General features: G+C 45.9%; 1 protein-coding gene across 1 annotated transcript in view; it reads left to right on the top strand.

Annotated features, from left to right (window-relative positions):
- The first annotated feature begins 1998 nt into the window (after positions 1-1998).
- Positions 1999-20351, top strand: part of LOC136573519 (proton channel OTOP1-like) — a 40196-nt gene continuing 21843 nt past the window's right edge. The window contains exons 1-2 of the mRNA XM_066574797.1: positions 1999-2395; positions 14665-14801. Coding sequence (XP_066430894.1) covers positions 1999-2395; positions 14665-14801 — 534 coding nt within the window. The remainder of the gene's footprint in view (positions 2396-14664; positions 14802-20351) is intronic.

Genomic DNA, 20351 nt, shown 5'->3' with positions numbered 1-20351 from the left:
TCACGTATCCCAAGAACGGAGGTCCCACATGAATGGAATGGTGTTTGTGCATCCACACCGCTACTACATTAATTTCAATGACAGTGCTGAAAATTGATGGATACGAATACTCAGCAATCTCTGGCACTGCCACGGAAATGAACGTAGCAGTGGTGAGCGTGCACAACGTTGACACATACAGAGACTGTTGATCTTCCTATCCTGTGGATAGGGGAATATCTCTACATCTTGGTACAACTCCTTTCCTCACCCTACAGTATTACCATAGGAAGTAAGACTTAGAGATCACAGAGGGTATGCAATCACTATGTCTTAACATGGACAGAGGTAGTTTCTTTTCTCTACCCTAGTCGCTAAAAGTAAAGTATGGCTGAGGAGCCGCAGACAACATGCCAGGCAGCCGCTGAAAAGACCCTTCACTCTCCATAAACATATATCCAAGAGGATACTTGTCCCCCTATAGCTCTGCATCCAGTGTCTTGTGGCTGGCCAACTACCACAGCCCAGTGAGCAGGAGAACAGGCGGAGGAGAAGCCCGATGAGTCCCTACATGGTGGCAATGATGGTAAACCTGCACATACCGTATCCTAGAGTGCAGTCAATATAGATGGCATCTCTCCCTCTTCTGCACATCATTCAGTTTTCCATAGGTGAGGGCAGGGTGGCCTCATCTTTGTCATGGGGAGCTCTTTGATAACTGTCCATATATCGGCAGTGACATCAGAGAAGCTCCCTGTAGCATCTGTTTCCTATAGGCTAGAATGGCCTTTATTAAAAACATCCATCCAGTGGTGTCCTACAAAAGCAGAAGATGGTACACTACTTCGCTATTCCATTCTGTAACAAAAAAAGTATCCTTGATGGAAACCAGCCAGCCATAGGCTAAAAACACACATTTTGGTCTCCATCTGATAAAGGACCCCTTTGGGCACATTTATTGTATACATCAGGAACTTTCCTAATTTACATGCTAAATCTAGACCATAAGCAGGATGCAAACCTTATGGGAGCAGGAAAGGAGAATCCGCTGTTCGACCGGACCCCATTGACTATAATGGGTTCTGTTCAGTTTTCACTTGGCTGTCTGGCATTTTACTGAACAAAAAAGTCCTTCATGTAGGACTTTTTTATCCAAGATTTCAAGTTGCATCTGTGATGGAACCTCCGAATATAGATGTGATAATAGACTAAGGCCAGATTCACATGAGTATATGCGCATTTGCAGAATTTGTGGAATGAACTATGCTTTTTTACGCACATATCAGCGTGTTTTACTGCACTTTTGCCGGGTGCAAGGCATGTGCATTTGCACTTGCCAAAAAAATATGTACCAAGTGAAATGGCTAATTAGTCTAATGAGTCCCAGATGTGTTTTATTCCTGTGCAATTTCGCAGTGCTTCACGCATCTCCTAGCGTATTGCATGTGCATTCCCATTGACTTCTATGGGGACTTTTGGTGCTCAAATATGCAGGAAAATAGGGCATACTGCGTTTTTTTTTCTTTTGCGCAACCAAAATATGCAGGAAAAATGCATGCATGTGAACAAACTAGTTGAAATCAACGGGTTCTATTCACCGCGTATTGCACATGCAAATACGCCGTGGGAATTTGGCCTTAAAAGTATCATTATCTGGCACCTTTACATGGGTCTCTATAGAATCCTAGTACATTTATAATGACAAGACAGTTACATATCATTAACATACTGCTGAATATGTTAATACCCCTCATCTTATGGTAGTCTGTGTGCTATTTTATTATATTTCTGTTATATTGCTCATATTTTGCACTCTGTATGTAGATGTAGCAGAGCTGAACCGATCATTTGGGACTGCAATTTTTCAGCAATTAATATAACAAAGTAGTCGTATTCAAGAGCGTAGAACAGACATTGTGGCAGATACAGCTCTGCTTCACATGTATAATGTTATCAGCAGCACACGCTTAATTTCCGTGGTTTATTACAGGTATTTCCTTTCTCTGAATGGGTACAGACATGATTGACAACGGAGAGCAAGCTCCAGTAAACACTACACTGAACGGAGTATCTCAGGAAATTAAGGATATCGTAGATGAAATAATGTATCCTCTTCCTTCTTCTATCATGACTGAGTCTCATGCGGGAGCCAATAAAGTGCTTTCCAGCAAAAGGCACAAGAACAGCGAGGTGGCCAGCAGGCAATATGGCATTAATATTTTCATCGTTGGACTCCTTTTGATGTTTGCTACTCATTTAAGAATTACTGGCGTGGCTGAAAGTCAACGACTGATCTTCTTGATCGTTTTAATGTTGACACAAGTTCTGTGGATGACTTTTTACATGGCTATAGGTAACAGAAAGAAGTGGGCTGTTGTTGAGAAAGACGGACACGCCGGTGCAAGGTGGCTGAAATGTAAGTCAAAATGTCATTATCTCTAGTAGTTGCTTTAGTTTTGCATTCCGTTGGGAATGTACAAAGGTTACAATTAGAGATGAGCGAGCATACTCGCTAAGGACAATTACTCGATCGAGCATTGTCCTTAGCGAGTACCTGCCTGTTCGGAAGAAAAGGTTCATCTGCCGGCGCAGGTGACAGGTGAGTTGCGGCAGTCAGCAGGGGGGAGTGGGGGGGAGAAAGGGAGAGAGAGATCTGCCCTCTGTTCCTCCTTTTCTTCCGAGCGGGCAGGTACTCGCTAAGGGCAATGCTCGATCGAGTAATTGCCCTTAGCGAGTATGCTCGCTCATCTCTAGTTACAATACAAGAATACAATCACACCAGTTGCTTTTCCTCTAATGCACATACATGGTTGAATTTTAGGGTTGGGAAACGGGACAATTTTCCAAAACGACCTAAGGCCTCCATTGCTCAGTATTGCAGACACTAAACAATACAGTAGATGACGAGGAAACTAGACATACAAATGTTGATGTTCACAGAAGTAGCATAACCAAGAAAACACATTTTCTTCACTCTCCTGCCATTATGCCAAGTGTCAGCTGGGCATTCTTTAACCAGTCAAGTGTTCGGAACTTTTGACAGTATACCCTTACCCTCTACTCTTGAGTAACAGCTCCAGCACGTCCTATGACAGCTGCGGAACCCACTGTACAAATTAATTGTAACTATAGCTTCTATTACTTGCCTTTTGTAAGAGCCATCACTAGGCAATTATTATTTCCCCTATGGGAGACCCATACGTAGAGGTCGAATAAGAGACGGAGCACAGAATGTGAAAAATGAACAGAAACTTGGCAGCCGTTTCGGTGGTACAGTCACTTAACGGGAATCAGCGATTGGTAAGCTTGAATTTTATATACAGTTTAGAATGCTGTGATACAGTCCGCAGCACTTTAGCAACTATGTTACTTTCTCAAATATGTACATTCAGTTACATTTGGTTTCTCTAAAGTCCTTAGGCCTTAACAGAATATAGAAAATCTCTTAGCTACTATCAGGCCTCATTAGTTACACTCCATTTCTTAGAAGTTCTCAGCCCTTCTCTTTACACAGTCTCTTAATTACTATTAGGCCTGCTGTGGCATCGTACTCAACACTTCACACAATAATTGCACATTCACAATTCACTTGTTTTAAGGGCTCTCCCACTCGCCTGAGCAATGTAGTAGAAATGTCTTGGCTTCCATGGTCAATTGTCCAGCAACCCAACCTAGGCAGGAGGCTCCAGGGATTTCTTGCACAGCTCACTTGCCTCTACTCCCAATCTCTTGCACAGGCTTCTGGAACCTTGCTACTCCTACTCACTCTTGCTAGCGTTCCTCACTATCACGGCACACAACATGACATAGTTCCAACAGCATCGGAGATGACAACAACAACTCACACTTGTGTGCCACTATTCACCTTTTATACTTCACTCAACACCACATAGTCCCTGATTTGCTCATTCGTGTACTAGTCCTGCCGAGCACAATCATATGGTGCAGAGTAGTTCCCATTTGTCACCATATCTGGGTTCGATACCATACACACACACACACACATCTGCACGGGCCATCACAGAAACTGTTACAATCTCTAAGTTGCACAGTTAAGCATAATCAACATACATTTAGGTTACATCATTATCCCGCACATCGGTTATCTATCCCTATAGCAATTGTACAATAAAAAATGATTGAAGACATTCATATAATAACTCCCTGCAGTCAGGCATTACTTGTCTGTCTTTGCAATATCTATCCTCTGATGGCATTATGTCTATACATTACACTTTAAGACTTTACACTCTAAGGGCGCAGTCACACGGGTGCATCGGCGCCCGTATTACTCCAGGAAGGAGACGGACGCACTTCAGGACGGACGTCTCTCTGCAGCGCCGGAGGAAACAACATTGACCGGCTTCATTAAAACACTCTTCAGTCACATATACAGTATTGTGCAAAAGTTTGCCTGGAAAACTGCCGGTCAGAGCGAATTGCCTGCGTTTAGGCAGGTCCCGTCCCTGTGGTTACTTTGATAGGGAAAGAGTTCCCATATTTTGGTTTGTTATTGTTTTTACACAGCTTGCACACATTTGTGCGAGATCTGCTGGTTACGGATCTAGCACGTTCTGAGTGGATGTGACAATATGGTCCCCACAGAGCCTCTGATCTCAACATCGAGTCTGTCTGGGACTACATGAAGAGACAGAAGAATCTGAGCAAGCCTACATCTACAGAAGATCTGTTGTTAGTTCTGCAAGATGTTTGTAACAACCTCCCCGCCTTCAAAAACTGTGTGCAAGTGTGCCTAGAAGAATTGATGACATTTTGAAGGCAAAGGGTGGTCCCACTAAATAATGATTTACATTTCAGTTTTGTTCATTCACTTTGCATTTTGTTAATTGACAAAAAAAACATATTCAAACACTTCTGTTTTTGAAAGCATTCTTACTAGAGATGAGCGAGTATACTCGCTAAAGGCAATTGCTCGAGCGAGCATTGCCTTTAGCGAGTACCTGCCCGCTTGAGACGGAAGGTTCGGGTGCCGGCAGGGAGCTGCGGGGGAGAGCGGGGCGGAACGGAGGGGAGATCTCTCTCTCCCTCTCTCTCCCCCTCTCCCCCCTGCTCCCTCCTGCTGACTGCCGCTACTCACTGCTCCCCCGCGCCGGCACCCGAACCTGCAGTCTCGAGCGGGGAGATACTTGCTAAAGGCAATGCTCGTTCGAGCAGTTGCCTTTAGCGAGTATACTCGCTCATCTCTAATTCTTACTCTGCAGACCTTTTTCCACACTTGCCCAAAACTTTTGCACAGTACTGTATATCTCTATCCCATCATTAGCATGTATTCACCATACAGCTAACTGGACAAATCCACATTTTAGTCTAGCTATCTACATTACCAGGGTTACAATAGTTGCACAGGTAAATATCCTAGTAACTACGGCAAGACTCTAGTAATCAGCTTTTGGTCTATCACACTCTTTCCCAACTGGCCAGACTCAACATAAGTTTCCCAAGGTTCAGATGGTTTGGTAAAGTTATCTGAGTGCTTTATATCCTACTGGGTCAAAACACTATGCAGGCTCTATATCACATTTCCTAACCCATTGTGTTCAATACTTTCCGGTATTGTTTACTGTACATCAGATCATATAACAGAATAAATGTTTCCATTGTGGCATATTTCTTTGTACTCTATATTGCACAGTAAACACAAGGAAGCACTAAGGTTAAAGGAGTTGTCTTGGACTGATTGTTGGGGGCCCTTCAGTCGGAATCCTGCCCGGTCAACTGATTCCTAGAGCTGCTATCAGCATGGACAGCACAGAAGGTAGAGCATGCTGTCTGTAGTGCAGTGGCCTGTGTTTGTATTGCAGGCACAATTCCCATTATATTCAATGAAAGCTGTAACTGCAGTCCCAAACCGAACACTGTCAACATTGCAGAGCCCATCTGCTGCCAGCAATGACCAGATAGCCAGCGGTGCAGGAAATCGGCTGATCATCATGGATCCTCTGTGGTGGACCACCTCTGATCATTTATTGATGACCTATCCTATGTGCCTAAGGATTGGTCATCAATAGAAAAAATGCTCAAAGTCCTGAACAACCCATATTAAGAACATACTCCATTTGGGGGTCTATACTTGGCAAACTCATTTATGTTTACCCATTAAAGCCTATCGGTACTACGTTCATCAGCAGGTCAGTATTTTTGACTAAAAAGAGTCGGGGGGGGGGGGGGGGGGGTGCCAGACTTTTCTGGCATATCTTCTGACAGTATGCCATGAAAGTTGTTATCCTAACAAAGAAGTTGATTTACTACTGTAAACACCTGGCCGCAGGGACCGAACCTGATAGACTTATAATGCACTGAACTCAAGAAAGGAAACTTAAGGTCCATTTACACACACAGATGATCGCTCAAAATTCGTCAGAAACTGACAGTTTTGAGCGATCATTTTGCATTAGCTACTAATGGGTTAATCAGCCCATTAGCGACTAAGTAACTTCATTTGCATCTATTTAGAGAACAGTGGGTGGTCTGTTCTCTAAATACATCACTATTGTTCTCCAGCAGGACAGCAGCTGAAAGAATCTTATCAGCTCTTATCAGCACTGCCCTTGGAGAACTCACTGTGTGGTCTGACTATGGATTTTATCCTGAGCTGAACTCAGTGATGGACGAAAAGTGCATGGTGAATGCATGATGGGCACACATGTACACACAATGATTATCGCTCAAAATATGGCTATTGAACTAATTTTGAGCAATCATCGTTGTGTGTAAATTTACCTTTAGGTGGTGGTCTGGCCACATGTGACCATTGCTAATTGTGCAAAATAAATACTGCACATGCCTTCTCACTTTCTCCAATTTAGTATCTGAAAATAACATTTACTGTTGTGGTTATATTATGGTGGTGGTTTTTGTTAAACTTTTCAGGGTCAAGTGAAAACTGATCAGTAATACATTAGGTAATTGTTACACCTGCATATAATTGTGTTTGAATATGATAATCAACTCTACGGGAATGGATTTTTTAATACACTACAACACAGTTGGTTAACCTACAATCCTTTGTAAAACCACACATAAAAAAAGGTAAAGCCCCCTGGTGCAAGCACTGAGTTGTGACCAACTCCTAGGGTGACATCATATTGTGACATTTTCGCCATTGCCTTCCTCAGTCATCTTTTAGCCACTAGCAAGTTGGGTACTCATTTTACTGACCTTGGAAGGATCAACCTGGAGCCAGCTACCTGAACCAAGTGGGGATGAACCTGCAACCTTCAGGTCATGAGTGAGAGCTTAGGACTGCATGCTGCTGCCTTAACACTCTGCGCCACACAAGGCAACTTCCCAGTAAGCTGCGTGAAATGATGACAAACTTGGTCATTCTACAGCTATAATTTAACAAGATATAGCTATTCATGAATGAATAGCTAAGGGCTATGTGTGATTGGCTGAGCGCTCAGCCAATAGCTAAGCAGTAGCTGCTATTGACTGAGCCCTCAGCCAATCTGCACAGCCCTTTCAGGAGGCGGGGATTTTTAAATCCCCGACTGCTGAAAGAGCTTAATAGCAGTGCCGGGGAGCCAGCAGGAGGACGCGGCTGAGCGCAGGAGAGGTGAGTAATACCTTTTTTAATTTTTTTACACACCCATTGATGATTATCGGGGAAGGGCTTATATTTCAAGCCCTTCCCCGATAATCATTCCGCGGGGCTTGGCAGAAAGCAGTGCTTTCAATGGGATCGGCAGCAGTGCCGATCCCATTGAAAGCAATGGGCTAGAATGCCGGGGACTTCTGCCACAGCTGTGACAGCTGTGGCAGAGGATTCCTTCATCCCCCCGGGGATGAAGGAAACTCCTCTCACAGCTGTCACAGCTGTTACAGCTGTGGCAGAAGTCCCCGGCATTCTCCATCTCTTTTAAATGGGGCTAGCGCTGCTGCCGCTGGCCCCATTGAAAAGACTGGTGATATGTCAGCGTGATGCCGATATCCCCGGCTTCATGCCGATTTTTTTTCTCGCACTGCGATGCGAGACTTTAACTTTAGAATCGCATCGCAGTGGAGAAAATATCGCCAGTGGGTGGGAGCCCTTACATAGGTTAGTTGATCATATGGCTTATTGACATCTTATTTAACTTTTCTGTTGACTACAAATCTTAAAATCCTAGTTACCGGCACTACAAAGTATAGGTTTTAGTCTTCTATTTAAGGGCCAATAGTCCAGTACAAGATAAGAAACATACACTTATTGCATTCTGAAACTTAACACTTTATATTCCATGACATTTCCCCCTTTTGTTTCTTATCTTGTCCCAGAACAATAGTAAATATTTGAAGTACTTCAGTCCATCCTAGTGATGTCTGTCAGCCAGGCTTTTTATTACATTTCTTCACTAGATTACTCCAGATCACTATTGTTCTGAGCAGTATAAGAATGATCAAACCCGGGTGAGCTTTAGAGCTGGGCAGAGATACCAATTTGTGCTATCATAGTGGGTATCACCTTTTCAGAAGATTTTGCCAATATGCAGCGTACATGCCGTTGTTTGTGTCTGCTACATTAACACAGCTTAATCTCATTTAATTTTTTGTTGACTACCTATATTAAAATCCTAGTAAAGGGTTTTAGTCTTCTATTTAAGGGCCAATAGTCCAATACAAGATAAGAAACAAACACTTATTGCATTCTGAAACTTAACACTTTATATTCCATGACATACAGAACATATCTGAGTATATTGTACCATACAAAGCCAATGTAAACTCTAATTTTCTGTTTATAAATCCATGGTAACTGGATTACAACATGCATCATTTACTTTGTAACCTCCTTGACCTTTTGTTATAGGAGCACTAGTCCTAAAGTACAACACCTGTAATGGCTGAGCTGCTAGCATTATTCACACATACAGGTGTAGCAGAGTTTTAATTGACTGATAAGTTATCTTAACGTAAGGCCAGCTTCACACGGGCAAAAAAATTGTGCGTGATTTGTGTTTTGCGAGGTGAACAAATCTTGCACAAATATGAACCCCATTCTTTTGAAAGGGGTCGTACACATCAGCGATTTTTTTCCGGCATTGCATCGTAATGCAATACGGTAAACAAGTCGCGGCATGTCCTATCTTTCTGCATGTTCTCGCATTGCATCTCGCATGGTTTTCAATGGGGCCGGTGCCAGCATTGCACCACATTCTAGGTGTACCCAATGCATCCATCGCAAGGTCTTCCATCTGCGGTGGTTGATCACGACTACCCTGAAGTGATGCGAGGCGGTTTTGAAACATAAATGTTTTACATCCATAGGGAAAATACATGTTTGTGAGCGTGATATTGTGTTCGCCCATGTGATGTTAGCCTAAGGAGTAACGTACACTTTCACTTCAGACCTCTCTTGCTCCATTGGCCATTTTTGGCTCCTTCCGACAGCTGAAGATATAACGCTATATGGGGCTGTCTTCAGCTGCTGAAAATAGCCGACGGAGCAGTACTGCTCCAAAGTGAGGGTGCACGTACTCTTAAAGCCACTTAAAAAACATTTTTTTAAATGCAACAAAAGCCTTTGTAAAGTAATGTAAGGGGTGGCACTGAAAGTTGTCACAATGCATTTAACCCCTTAGTGACGGCCCCATCGGGAAACTATGTCCTCAGTAAGTGGGCTTTAATCCTAGAGGACGTAGTTTTATGCGTCCTCTTTGGATTAATGCCCACTTGCCTGAGGACGTGACAGCTCCGTGCTGTCGGTGCCCGCAGGTAGCCGACAGCATGGAGCTGTCATCCCAGGATGCGGGCAGTCACCCCCGGCATTGCGATCAACGCTATCAAATGGATAGCGCCGATTGCAATAAAGTAAATAAAAGTGCTTAAAAAGTTAGATATTCAGCTGCCCTGATGGATCCGGTCCATCAGGGCAGCTAAAAATACTCACCTGGCTTATCCGCGGTGTCCCCCGGAGATCTGGTCCTCCCGGGCCCACCGCTGGCCTTCTGCGCATGCGCGCCAGACGATGACATCACGCGCATGCGCAATAGCCCGGGAGCCCCCAGCAAATTTAAAATCTCCTGGCTCCCGCATACCTTCAGGAGGTGTTACCGGGGACCGCTGGATAGCGGCGATCATGAAAAAGGTCCAAAAGTTAAGAAAAAAAAGTGGCAGTTTCACCTCCCCTCATGGATCGGATCCATGAGGGGAGGTGAAAATACTCACCTAAGTCCTCCCCGATGTCCCAGGACCCAAAGTCCCCGTCTACGCATGCGCACCCAATGTCAATCATCGGGTGCGTGCACAGAGGGGCTCGAACCCCGGGAAATTTAAAATCCCTCTGCTACTGGCTGCCATGTGTAGCCAGGAGCAGAGAGATTTCACCGGAGACATGATCACTGTTATCCAATGGATAACAGTGATCATGTAAAGTAAAAAAAAAAAAGTTTAAAAAAGTAAAAAAAAAGTTAAAAAAGCTTACGTTTCATCTCCCCCCACGGATCATATTCGTGAGGGAGGATGAAATGACGTACCTAAGGCCCGCGGATTTATCCGCGGACCTTACCCCAGCTTCTGCGCACGCGCCCGTCGCCACAATGGCAGGCGCAGCGCAAAAGCTGTGGATTGACAGGATAATTAAAATCTCCCTGCTCCTGGCTACAAAATTTAGCCGAGAGCCTGGAGATTTCACGGGGGGCCGCGGTGAGCGGTTCCTAATCACGTGTTCGCCGTTATCCAATGGATAATGGCGATCACGTAAAAGTAAAAAAAAGGTGAAGGTTCATCTCCCCTCACCGATGCGATTGGTGAGAGTAGATGAAACTTTTTACCGGAGGCCTCCGTATTTGCACCCCGACACGATCTTCCTCCGTGAACTTTCCTGGATTCTGCACATGCGACCGCCGACAAAACACCAGACACATGCGCAGGAGTCGGGGAGCACAGGAAATGTAAAATCTCCTTACTCCCAGCGACCAAAGATCGCCGAGAGCCTGGAGCAGTCACGGGTGGCCTTGTTGAGTGGTACCCGGTCACGTGAAAAAAAGGTAGCGATCTACCTTTGGCCGGTCTCACATGACCGGATAGGAATTACGGATTGCACATGCGTCTGATCCGCGGTATTACGCAGATCAATCACATTGGATTACACAATTCTGCTCACATTAGCGGGTCGGAATTGCGTAATCCACTTGCAGAAAAGAGAACGCAGCAGGTTCTATTTTACCGCAGCTATCCGCAGCATAGAGCCCATTGTGCTCCATGGTCGCGGATATACCCGCAGCCCATACGCAACTACCTTGTATACGGGCTGCGGGTACCCGCGTCATCGCTAAGCGACGGTGCGGGAAATACAAACAAAAAAAAAAGTACTGCGCATGACCGCCTGTGTGAGTAGGCAGTTATGCGCAGTACATTACGCGGCCGTACGCAGGGTCACGGCTGGGCTCCGCAAGTGTATTCCACCTACGGCTGCGTGAGCCCGGCGTTATTCAGACCGCTACCTGTAATACGCAATTTACAAGAAGCCCCGGGAACTTTCGCCTTCATGCAGTTCAAGGAGCAGCTTGTTGAGCGTCTTCTGTGCGAGACCGCCGCACCTCAGCAAGCTTATGGAGACTCACAGTGCGCCACTTTTTACACCCCATACCCGCTACTGAGGTCACTAAATACCCCCAAAAAGCATGAGAGGAGGGGGGATACCGGTTTTATTGCCCAATGTACCCATCCCAACCAGCCTCCGTAATTACCCCTGTCTTCGGAAATACTACACAGTTCACATTATTACTTTTATCTAAGATTTGGGGAACGCCGAAAAGGGCGCGGAGTGTGTGTGTGGGGGATTTTTTTAAGGTGTCAATTTTTATTCCGTACAAGTGAGCAATGGGGCCTGGAATGTATTCAGTTGTGCCCTGCAATCCAACGGGTGTTCCCTGCATTACAGGCCTTTCCATGTGTCCTTTAAGTAGATTAGGGCCACAAGGGGTATGTTTTTGAACACGAGACAAACGGGGGTATCCATTTTGGGGTGAAGGTCTTCATTCCTATGTACACTGTACAAAAAAAACAGTTTTTAAATTGCCAAAATTGCCAAAAAAATGAAAATCGTAATTTTTTCCTTCTGCTTTGCTTAGATTTATTCAAATACTGTGGGGTCAAAATACGCAATACACCCCTAGATGAATTCATTAAGTTTTTAAAATGGGGTCACTTGTGGGGGTTCTTTATCGTTTTGGATGCTCAATGGCTCTACAAGTGGGCAATGAGGCCTGGAATTTATTCCGTTGTACCCTGAAATCCAATGGGTGCTCCTTCCATTATAGGCCTAGCCATGTGTCCTTTAAGTAGATTAGGGCCACAAAGGGTATGGTTTTGAACACGGGCAAACAGGGGTATCCATTTTGGGGTGAAAGTCTTCATTTCTATGTGTGCTGTACAAAAAAAACTGTTTTTAAATTGATACAACTGCCAAAAAATGAAAATTGTAATTTTTTTCCTACTGCTTTGCTTAGATTTATTCAAAAGTTGTAGGGTAAAAATACATAGTACACCCCTAGATGAATTCGTTAAGGGGTCTAGTTTTCAAAATGGGGTCATTTGTGGGGGTTCTCTGTTGTTTTGGCCACTCAAGGGCTCTACAAGTGGGCAAAGGGGCCTAAATCACCTTCATGCTAAATTTCTGTTCTGAAAGCCAACGACTACTCCTTTCATTTTGGGCCCCGTTGTGCACCCACACATAAGATTAGGGCCACAATGGGTTTGTCTCTGAACACGGGATAAACAGGGGTATCCATTTTGGGGTGCAAGTCTTCATTCATGTGTGTGCTGTACAAAAAAAGCAGTTTTTAAAATGACAGAATTGCCCAAAAAACGAAAATCGCATTTTTTTCCTTTTGCTTTGCTTGAATTCATTCAAAAACTTTGGGGTCAAAATGGGCAGTACACCCCTAGATAAATTCGTTAAGGGGTCTAGTTTTCAAAATGGGGTCACTTGTGGGGTTCCTCTTTGGTTTTAGCCGCTCAAGAGCTCTACAAATGTGCTATGGGGCCTAAAATGCCTTCAAGGAAAATTTATGTTCTGTAAACCGACTACTCCTTTCATTTTGGGCCCCGTTGTTCATCCAGACATAAGATTAGGGCCACAATGGGTATGTTTCTGAACACGGGAGAAACAGGGGTATCCATTTTAGGGTGTAAATCCTCATTTTCATGGGCACTATAGGAGAAAAATATGTCTTTAAAATGACATATTTGCAAAAATATGAAATTTTATTTTTTCTCCTCTAAATTGAATTAATTCCTGAAAAAAACTGGTGGGGTCAAAATACTCATGACCCCCCTCAGTGAATACATTAAGGGGTGTAGTTTTTAAAATGGGGTCATTTGGGGGGGGGATCTATTATTCTGGCACTCATGAGCCTTTGCAAGCTTGGCTTGGTGCAGGAAAACAAAGTGTTCCTCAAAATGCTGAAAAGTAATGTTAAATTTGTACGTCCTCTAAATGGTTAAAAAAAACACAAAAGTTTTTCAAGTGTGCATTCACAATAAAGTAAACAGATGGAAATATATATATTATCAAAAATTTGTACAGTATGTTTGGACATATTTGAGATATTACAGTTGAAAATGTGAAAAAATGACAATTTTTTCAAAATTTTTCTAATATTGGTACTTTTAATAAATATACACAAATTATATCGGCCTCTTTTTACAACCTAAATGAAGTACAACATGTGGCGAAAAAACAATGTCAGAATCACTTGGATATGTAAAGCTTTTATGGAGTTATGCTATGTTGAACGACGCATGTCAGATTTCCAAAATTTGGCTCTGTCACTAAGGCGCAAACAGGCTTCGTCACTAAGGGGTTAATGTCATGTTAAACTTTGCTGCATCTGGTTGTGTAAATGTTTCTGGAGGACAGAACAAAATTATCTACTTATAACAATATTTTTAAGGGAGACTTGATAAATCCAACCTATAAGTAGAAGCCGCGCCTCCCATAACAATAGCTAAAATCATTTTATTTACAACACCATCAAGAGACTCCATTAATAGTACCTTCTAGTTGAAGGATCCCCATAAAGTGCTTTTATAGGACTCCCCAAAAAACTCTGATAGTGCCCCAATTAAAAAAAGGGCCAAAAAAGCCCAGTGCCCCTCATAGTGTCAGTTGAGTGCCCTGCATCTGCAAGGATGAAATAAAGTAGTGATTATGGGATAGTAGGTTACTGGACAACATCCCTTCAGTAGGGCTGCTTGCAGTAAAAACAGGGCAGTACTTATCCCATCACCGGGATCCAACACTGAAGCCCAGCTGTGGTCCAGCATTTGGCTGCAGCGCTCACCGGACTTTCAGTGACATCAGCTTTCACAACAGTCAAAGGCTGCAGGGTCGCAGCTAGTTCCCCTGGCATTGGCGCACATATTCTGAGTGCCATAATGCCAGGAGTTTGGGAACATGAAAATACAGCCTCTGATTGGCTGCAGCGCTGGAACCTGCCAGTGGCATACGGATAAGTACTGCTCAGTTTATTTTACTATAGGCAGCGCTATTGATGGAATGTTGTCCAGTAACCGGAGAACTACTTTAAACCCTGTAGATCTGTAAATATCACTCTATTCCGGTATATGATGGTCAAAGCCGCATAGTTTTGTTTGTATTTCAATCTTTTTTTCTTTTACTAACACTTTTCATGGCATTGCAATACATTAAAACTGTCTGTCTTTGAATTCTGTTCATAGGTGGCATCGGTCTCTTTGCAGGAACCACAATAATTATGCACGCTCTGAAGTTAGGCTACTTTATTGGATATGCAAAATGCAAGTCACTAATTGAAGGAATATACCCAGTCACCCACATCATTCACACAGTTTTCCAGGTAAGCCATAAGACAGTATTAACTGTGTATTCCTTGCTCTTAATTAAATCATGTCCGTAAATTAACAATCCAATGTATAATAAAAATCGAAAAAAAGTTTTTTGGTCATAGCAAAACGATTGACAATTAAATTTTTTTTTATAGACCCACATGTTAAAACCTGGTAACTGAGAGTCATTTCTATTTATATCTAATCAGTAATTCTGTAGAAGAGAAGGGGCAAAGTAAGAGTTAGAACCCAAAAGCATAATGGGATGCTCATCATATGACTCAGGACAAAGGAGGTTATTGTTTGTTTGCTCCTCTGTGGCCCTTGGGACAATTCTTCATCCCATTGGTTTGCCAACAATGCTGTTTCTCTGGAGAAGGGAATCCTGCATAGGTTGTAGCCACCCAATAGTAAAGGGGATGGGACAACCTGGACTGAGCCCCATATCTTAAGGGGTCCAATACAAATGCATAGTGTACCTCTGTGAATATACAATATATACCCTTTTATCTGGATGCATAGCTAGGAGTTCAGCACAGTGGGGTAAAACATCCAGAGTAGCCCCCAACCCACATAATGCATGTTTACAACTGCAGTGACACATACTAATCATAGTGGTTAAACAAAGATCACTATTACCACAATACAGTGACCATAGTGTGGCAAATATCAGTTCTACACAGGTATTGTGCAGACCATATAATTGAATACAGTACAGTATAATCCATTGACTGACAAATGATCTCCTCTCCAACTGGAGTTGTTCATTTTTACCAGTCTTTTTCATCTGAACCAGACCACCATGGTGACTTCTTCCAGCCATGACTTGTCTCTGCAAAGTTTGCAACACAGACATCTTTGGCTCTTCACTTCTTTCGCAACCCATCAACATTTTCCTGACTTACACATTCTTCATCCTGCTGCTGTGCTGAAATCTAAACCTGTAATTGCCATATTTGCTCCTATTACTGTATGTGTCCCAACGTACCCACAATACTGTACTTCAGAAAAACGTGTCATAACTATAATTATCCCCGAAATAGTGCCACACAGACAAAACCCCTGAAAACAATAGTACCTCTTAAAATAATAATGCCAAACAGGTAGAGCCACATGTTGCACAACAGATGGTAATACACAAGTGCAGTCTTTTGTAGCCCAAATAGTAATAGTGATTTCTAAAGATGAGCGAGCATCAAAATGCTCGGGTGCTCGTTACTCGAGACGAACTTTTCGCGATGCTCGAGGGTTCGTTTCGAATAACGAACCCCATTGAAGTCAATGGGCGACCCGAGCATTTTTGTATATCGCCGATGCTCGCTAAGGTTTCCATTTGTGAAAATCTGGGCAATTCAAGAAAGTGATGGGAACGACACAGCAACAGATAGGGCAGGCGAGGGGCTACATGTTGGGCTGCATCTCAAGTTCCCAGGTCCAACTATTAAGCCACAATAGCGGCAAGAGTGCCCCCCCCCAACAACTTTTACTTCTGAAAAGCCCTCATTAGCATGGCATACCTTAGCTAAGCACCACACTACCTCCAACAAAGCACAATCACTACCTGCATGACACTCCGCTGCCACTTCTCCTGGGTTACATGCTGCCCAACCCCCCCCCCCCCACTACCCAGTGTCCACAGCGCACACCAAACTGTCCCTGCCCAGCCTTCAGCTGCCCTCATGCCACGCCACCCTCATGTCTATTTATAAGTGCGTCTGCCAGAGGAACCGCAGGCACACACTGCAGAGGGTTGGCACGGCTAGGCAGCGACCCTCTTTAAAAGGGGCAGGGCGATAGTCCACAATGCTGTACATAAGCAATGAGAAATCCAATCCTGTGCCACCTCCATCTGGAGCTGCACACGTGGGCATAGCAATGGGGAACCTATGTGCTACACACTATTCATTCTGTCAAGGTGTCTGCATGCCCCAGTCAGACCGCGTTTTTTTATAAATAGTCACAGGCAGGTACAACTCCGCAATGGGAATTCCGTGTGCACCCACAGCATGGGTGGCTCCCTGGAACTCACCGGCTGTACATAAATGTATCCCATTGCAGTGCCCTGGACAGCAGAGCTAACGTCAGATTAAATGCAGGTGGGCTTCGGCCCACACTGCATGCCCCAACCGGACCAGGGTTTTTAATTCATAGACACAGGCAGGTACAACTCCCTATTGTGAAGTCCCTGTGGACCGACAGCATGGGTGGGTGCCAGGAAGCCACCGGCGATACATAAATATATCCCATTGCATTGCCCATCACAGCTGAGGTAATGTCGTGCTTAATGCAGGTGGGCTTCGGCCCACACTGCATGCCCCAGTCAGACTGGGGTTCTTTAGAAGTGGACACATGCAGTTACAACTCCCTGTGGACCCACAGCATGGGTGGCTCCCTGGAACCCACCGGCGGTACATAAATATATCCCATTGCAGTGCCCAACACAGCTGATGTAACGTCAGCTGTAATGCAGGTGGGCTAAAAATTAATTGGATTACACTGTAGGCGAGGGCCCCCAAAAATTGGTGTACCAACAGTACTAATGTACCTGAGAAAAATTGCCCATGCCCAACCAAGAGGGCAGGTGAAACCCATTAATCGCTTTGGTTAATGTGGCTTAATTGGTAACTAGGCCTGGAGGCAGCCCAGTAAAAATAAAAATTGGTTGAGGTGAAAGTTTCAACGCTTTAATGAGCATTGAAACGTATAAAAATTGTTTAGAAAAATTATATGACTGAGCCTTGTGGGCCTAAGATTATATGACTGAGCCTTGTGGGCCTAAGAAAAATTGCCCGTTCAGCGTGATTATGTGAGGTTTCAGGAGGAGGAGCAGGAGGAGGAGCAGGAGGAGGAGGAATATTATACACAGATTGATGAAGCAAAAAGATCCCCGTTTTGATGGGGATAGAGAACGATGCTTCCATCCGCGGGTGCAGCCTACGTATTGCTTAGGTATCGCTGCTGTCCGCTGGTGGAGAAGAGAAGTCTGGGGAAATCCAGGCTTTGTTCATCTTGATGAGTGTAAGCCTGTCGGCACTGTCGGTTGACAGTACGCTTATCTGTGATGATTCCCCCAGCCGCACTAAACACACTCTCTGACAAGACGCTAGCCGCAGGACAAGCAAGCACCTCCAGGGCATACAGCGCGAGTTCAGGCCACGTGTCCAGCTTCCACACCCAGTAGTTGTAGGGGGCAGAGGCGTCACGGAGGACGGTCGTGCGATCGGCTACGTACTCCCTCACCATCCTTTTACAGTGCTCCCGCCGACTCAGCCTTGACTGGGGAGCGGTGACACAGTCTTGCTGGGGAGCCATAAAGCTGTCAAGGGCCTTAGAGAGTGTTCCCCTGCCTGTGCTGTACATGCTGCCTGATCTCCGCGCCTCCCCTGCTACCTGGCCCTCAGAACTGCGCCTTCGGCCACTAGCGCTGTCGGATGGGAGTTTTACCATCAGTTTGTCCGCCAGGGTCCTGTGGTATAGCATCACTCTCGAACCCCTTTCCTCTTCGGGGATGAGAGTGCAAAGGTTCTCCTTATACCGTGGGTCAAGCAGTGTGTACACCCAGTAATCCGTAGTGGCCAGAATGCGTGTAACGCGAGGGTCACGAGAAAGGCATCCTAACATGAAGTCAGCCATGTGTGCCAGGGTACCTGTACGCAACACATGGCTGTCCTCACTAGGAAGATCACTTTCAGGATCCTCCTCCTCGTCCTCAGGCCATACACGCTGAAAGGATGACAGGCAAGCAGCATGTGTACCCTCAGCAGTGGGCCAAGCTGTCTCTTCCCCCTCCTCCTCATCTTCCTCCTCCTCCTCACCGCGCTGAGATATAGACAGGAGGGTGCTCTGACTATCCAGAGACATACTGTCTCCCCCCGGCCCTGTTTCCGAGCACAAAGCGTCTGCCTTTATGCTTTGCAGGGAACTTCTGAAGAGGCATAGCAGAGGAATGCTGACGCTAATGATTGCAGCATCGCCGCTCACCACCTGGGTAGACTCCTCAAACTTTCCAAGGACCTGGCAGATGTCTGCCAACCAGGCCCACTCTTCTGTAAAGAATTGAGGAGGCTGACTCCCACTGCGCCGCCCATGTTGGAGTTGGTATTCCACTATAGCTCTACGCTGCTCATAGAGCCTGGCCAACATGTGGAGCGTAGAGTTCCACCGTGTGGGCACGTCGCACAGCAGTCGGTGCACTGGCAGATGAAACTGATGTTGCAGGGTGCGCAGGGTGGCAGCGTCCGTGCGGGACTTGCGGAAATGTGCGCAGAGCCGGCGCACCTTTCCGAGCAGGTCTGACAAGCGTAGGTAGCTTATCAGAAAGCGCTGAACCACCAAATTAAAGACGTGGGCCAGGCATGGCACGTGCGTGAGGCTGCTGAGCTGCAGAGCCGCCACCAGGTTACGGCCGTTGTCACACACGACCATGCCCGGTTGGAGGCTCAGTGGCGCAAGCCAGCGGTCGGTCTGCTCTGTCAGACCCTGCAGCAGTTCGTGGGCCGTGTGCCTCTTATCTCCTAAGCTGAGTAGTTTCAGCACGGCCTGCTGACGCTTGCCCACCACTGTGCTGCCACGCCGCGCGACACCGACTGCTGGCGACGTGCTGCTGCTGCTGACACATCTTGATTGCGAGACAGAGGTTGCGTTGGAGGAGGAGGAGAAGGGTGCTTTAGTGGAGGAAGCATACACCGCCGCAGATACCAGCACCGAGCTGGGGCCCGCAATTCTGGGGGTGGGTAGGACGTGAGCGGTCCCAGGCTCTGACTCTATCCCAGCCTCCACTAAATTCACCCAATGTGCCGTCAGGGAGATATAGTGGCCCTGCCCGCCTGTGCTTGTCCACGTGTCCGTTGTTAAGTGGACCTTGGCAGTAACCGCGTTGGTGAGGGCGCGTACAATGTTGCGGGAGACGTGGTCGTGCAGGGCTGGGACGGCACATCGGGAAAAGTAGTGGCGACTGGGAACTGAGTAGCGCGGGGCCGCCGCCGCCATCATACTTTTGAAGGACTCCATTTCCACAACCCTATACGGCAGCATCTCCAGGCTGATAAATTTGGCTATGTGCACGTTTAACGCTTGAGCGTGCGGGTGCGTGGCGGCGTACTTGCGCTTGCGCTCAAACACTTGTGCTAGCGACGGCTGGACGCTGCGCTGACAGACATTGCTGGATGGGGCCGAGGACAGCGGAGGTGAGGGTGTGGGTGCAGGCCAGGAGACGGTAGTGCCTGTGTCCTCAGAAGGGGGTTGGATCTCAGTGGCAGGTTGGGGCACAGGGGGAGAGGCAGCGGTGCAAACCGGAGGCGGTGAATGGCCTTCGTCCCACCTTGTGGGGTGCTTGGCCATCATATGTCTGCGCATGCTGGTGGTGGTGAGGCTGGTGGTGGTGGCTCCCCGGCTGATCTTGGTGCGACAAAGGTTGCACACCACTGTTCGTCGGTCGTCTGCACTCTCAGTGAAAAACTGCCAGACCTTTGAGCACCTCGGCCTCTGCAGGGTGGCATGGCGTGAGGGGGTGCTTTGGGAAACAGTTGGTGGATTATTCGGTCTGGCCCTGCCTCTACCCC

The sequence above is a fragment of the Eleutherodactylus coqui genome, chromosome 7 (assembly GCF_035609145.1).
Source record: "Eleutherodactylus coqui strain aEleCoq1 chromosome 7, aEleCoq1.hap1, whole genome shotgun sequence".
Classification (NCBI taxonomy): Eukaryota; Metazoa; Chordata; class Amphibia; order Anura; family Eleutherodactylidae; genus Eleutherodactylus; species Eleutherodactylus coqui.
The sequence above is the reverse complement of the archived record's forward strand: the minus strand, read 5'-3'. Positions and strand labels throughout refer to the sequence as shown.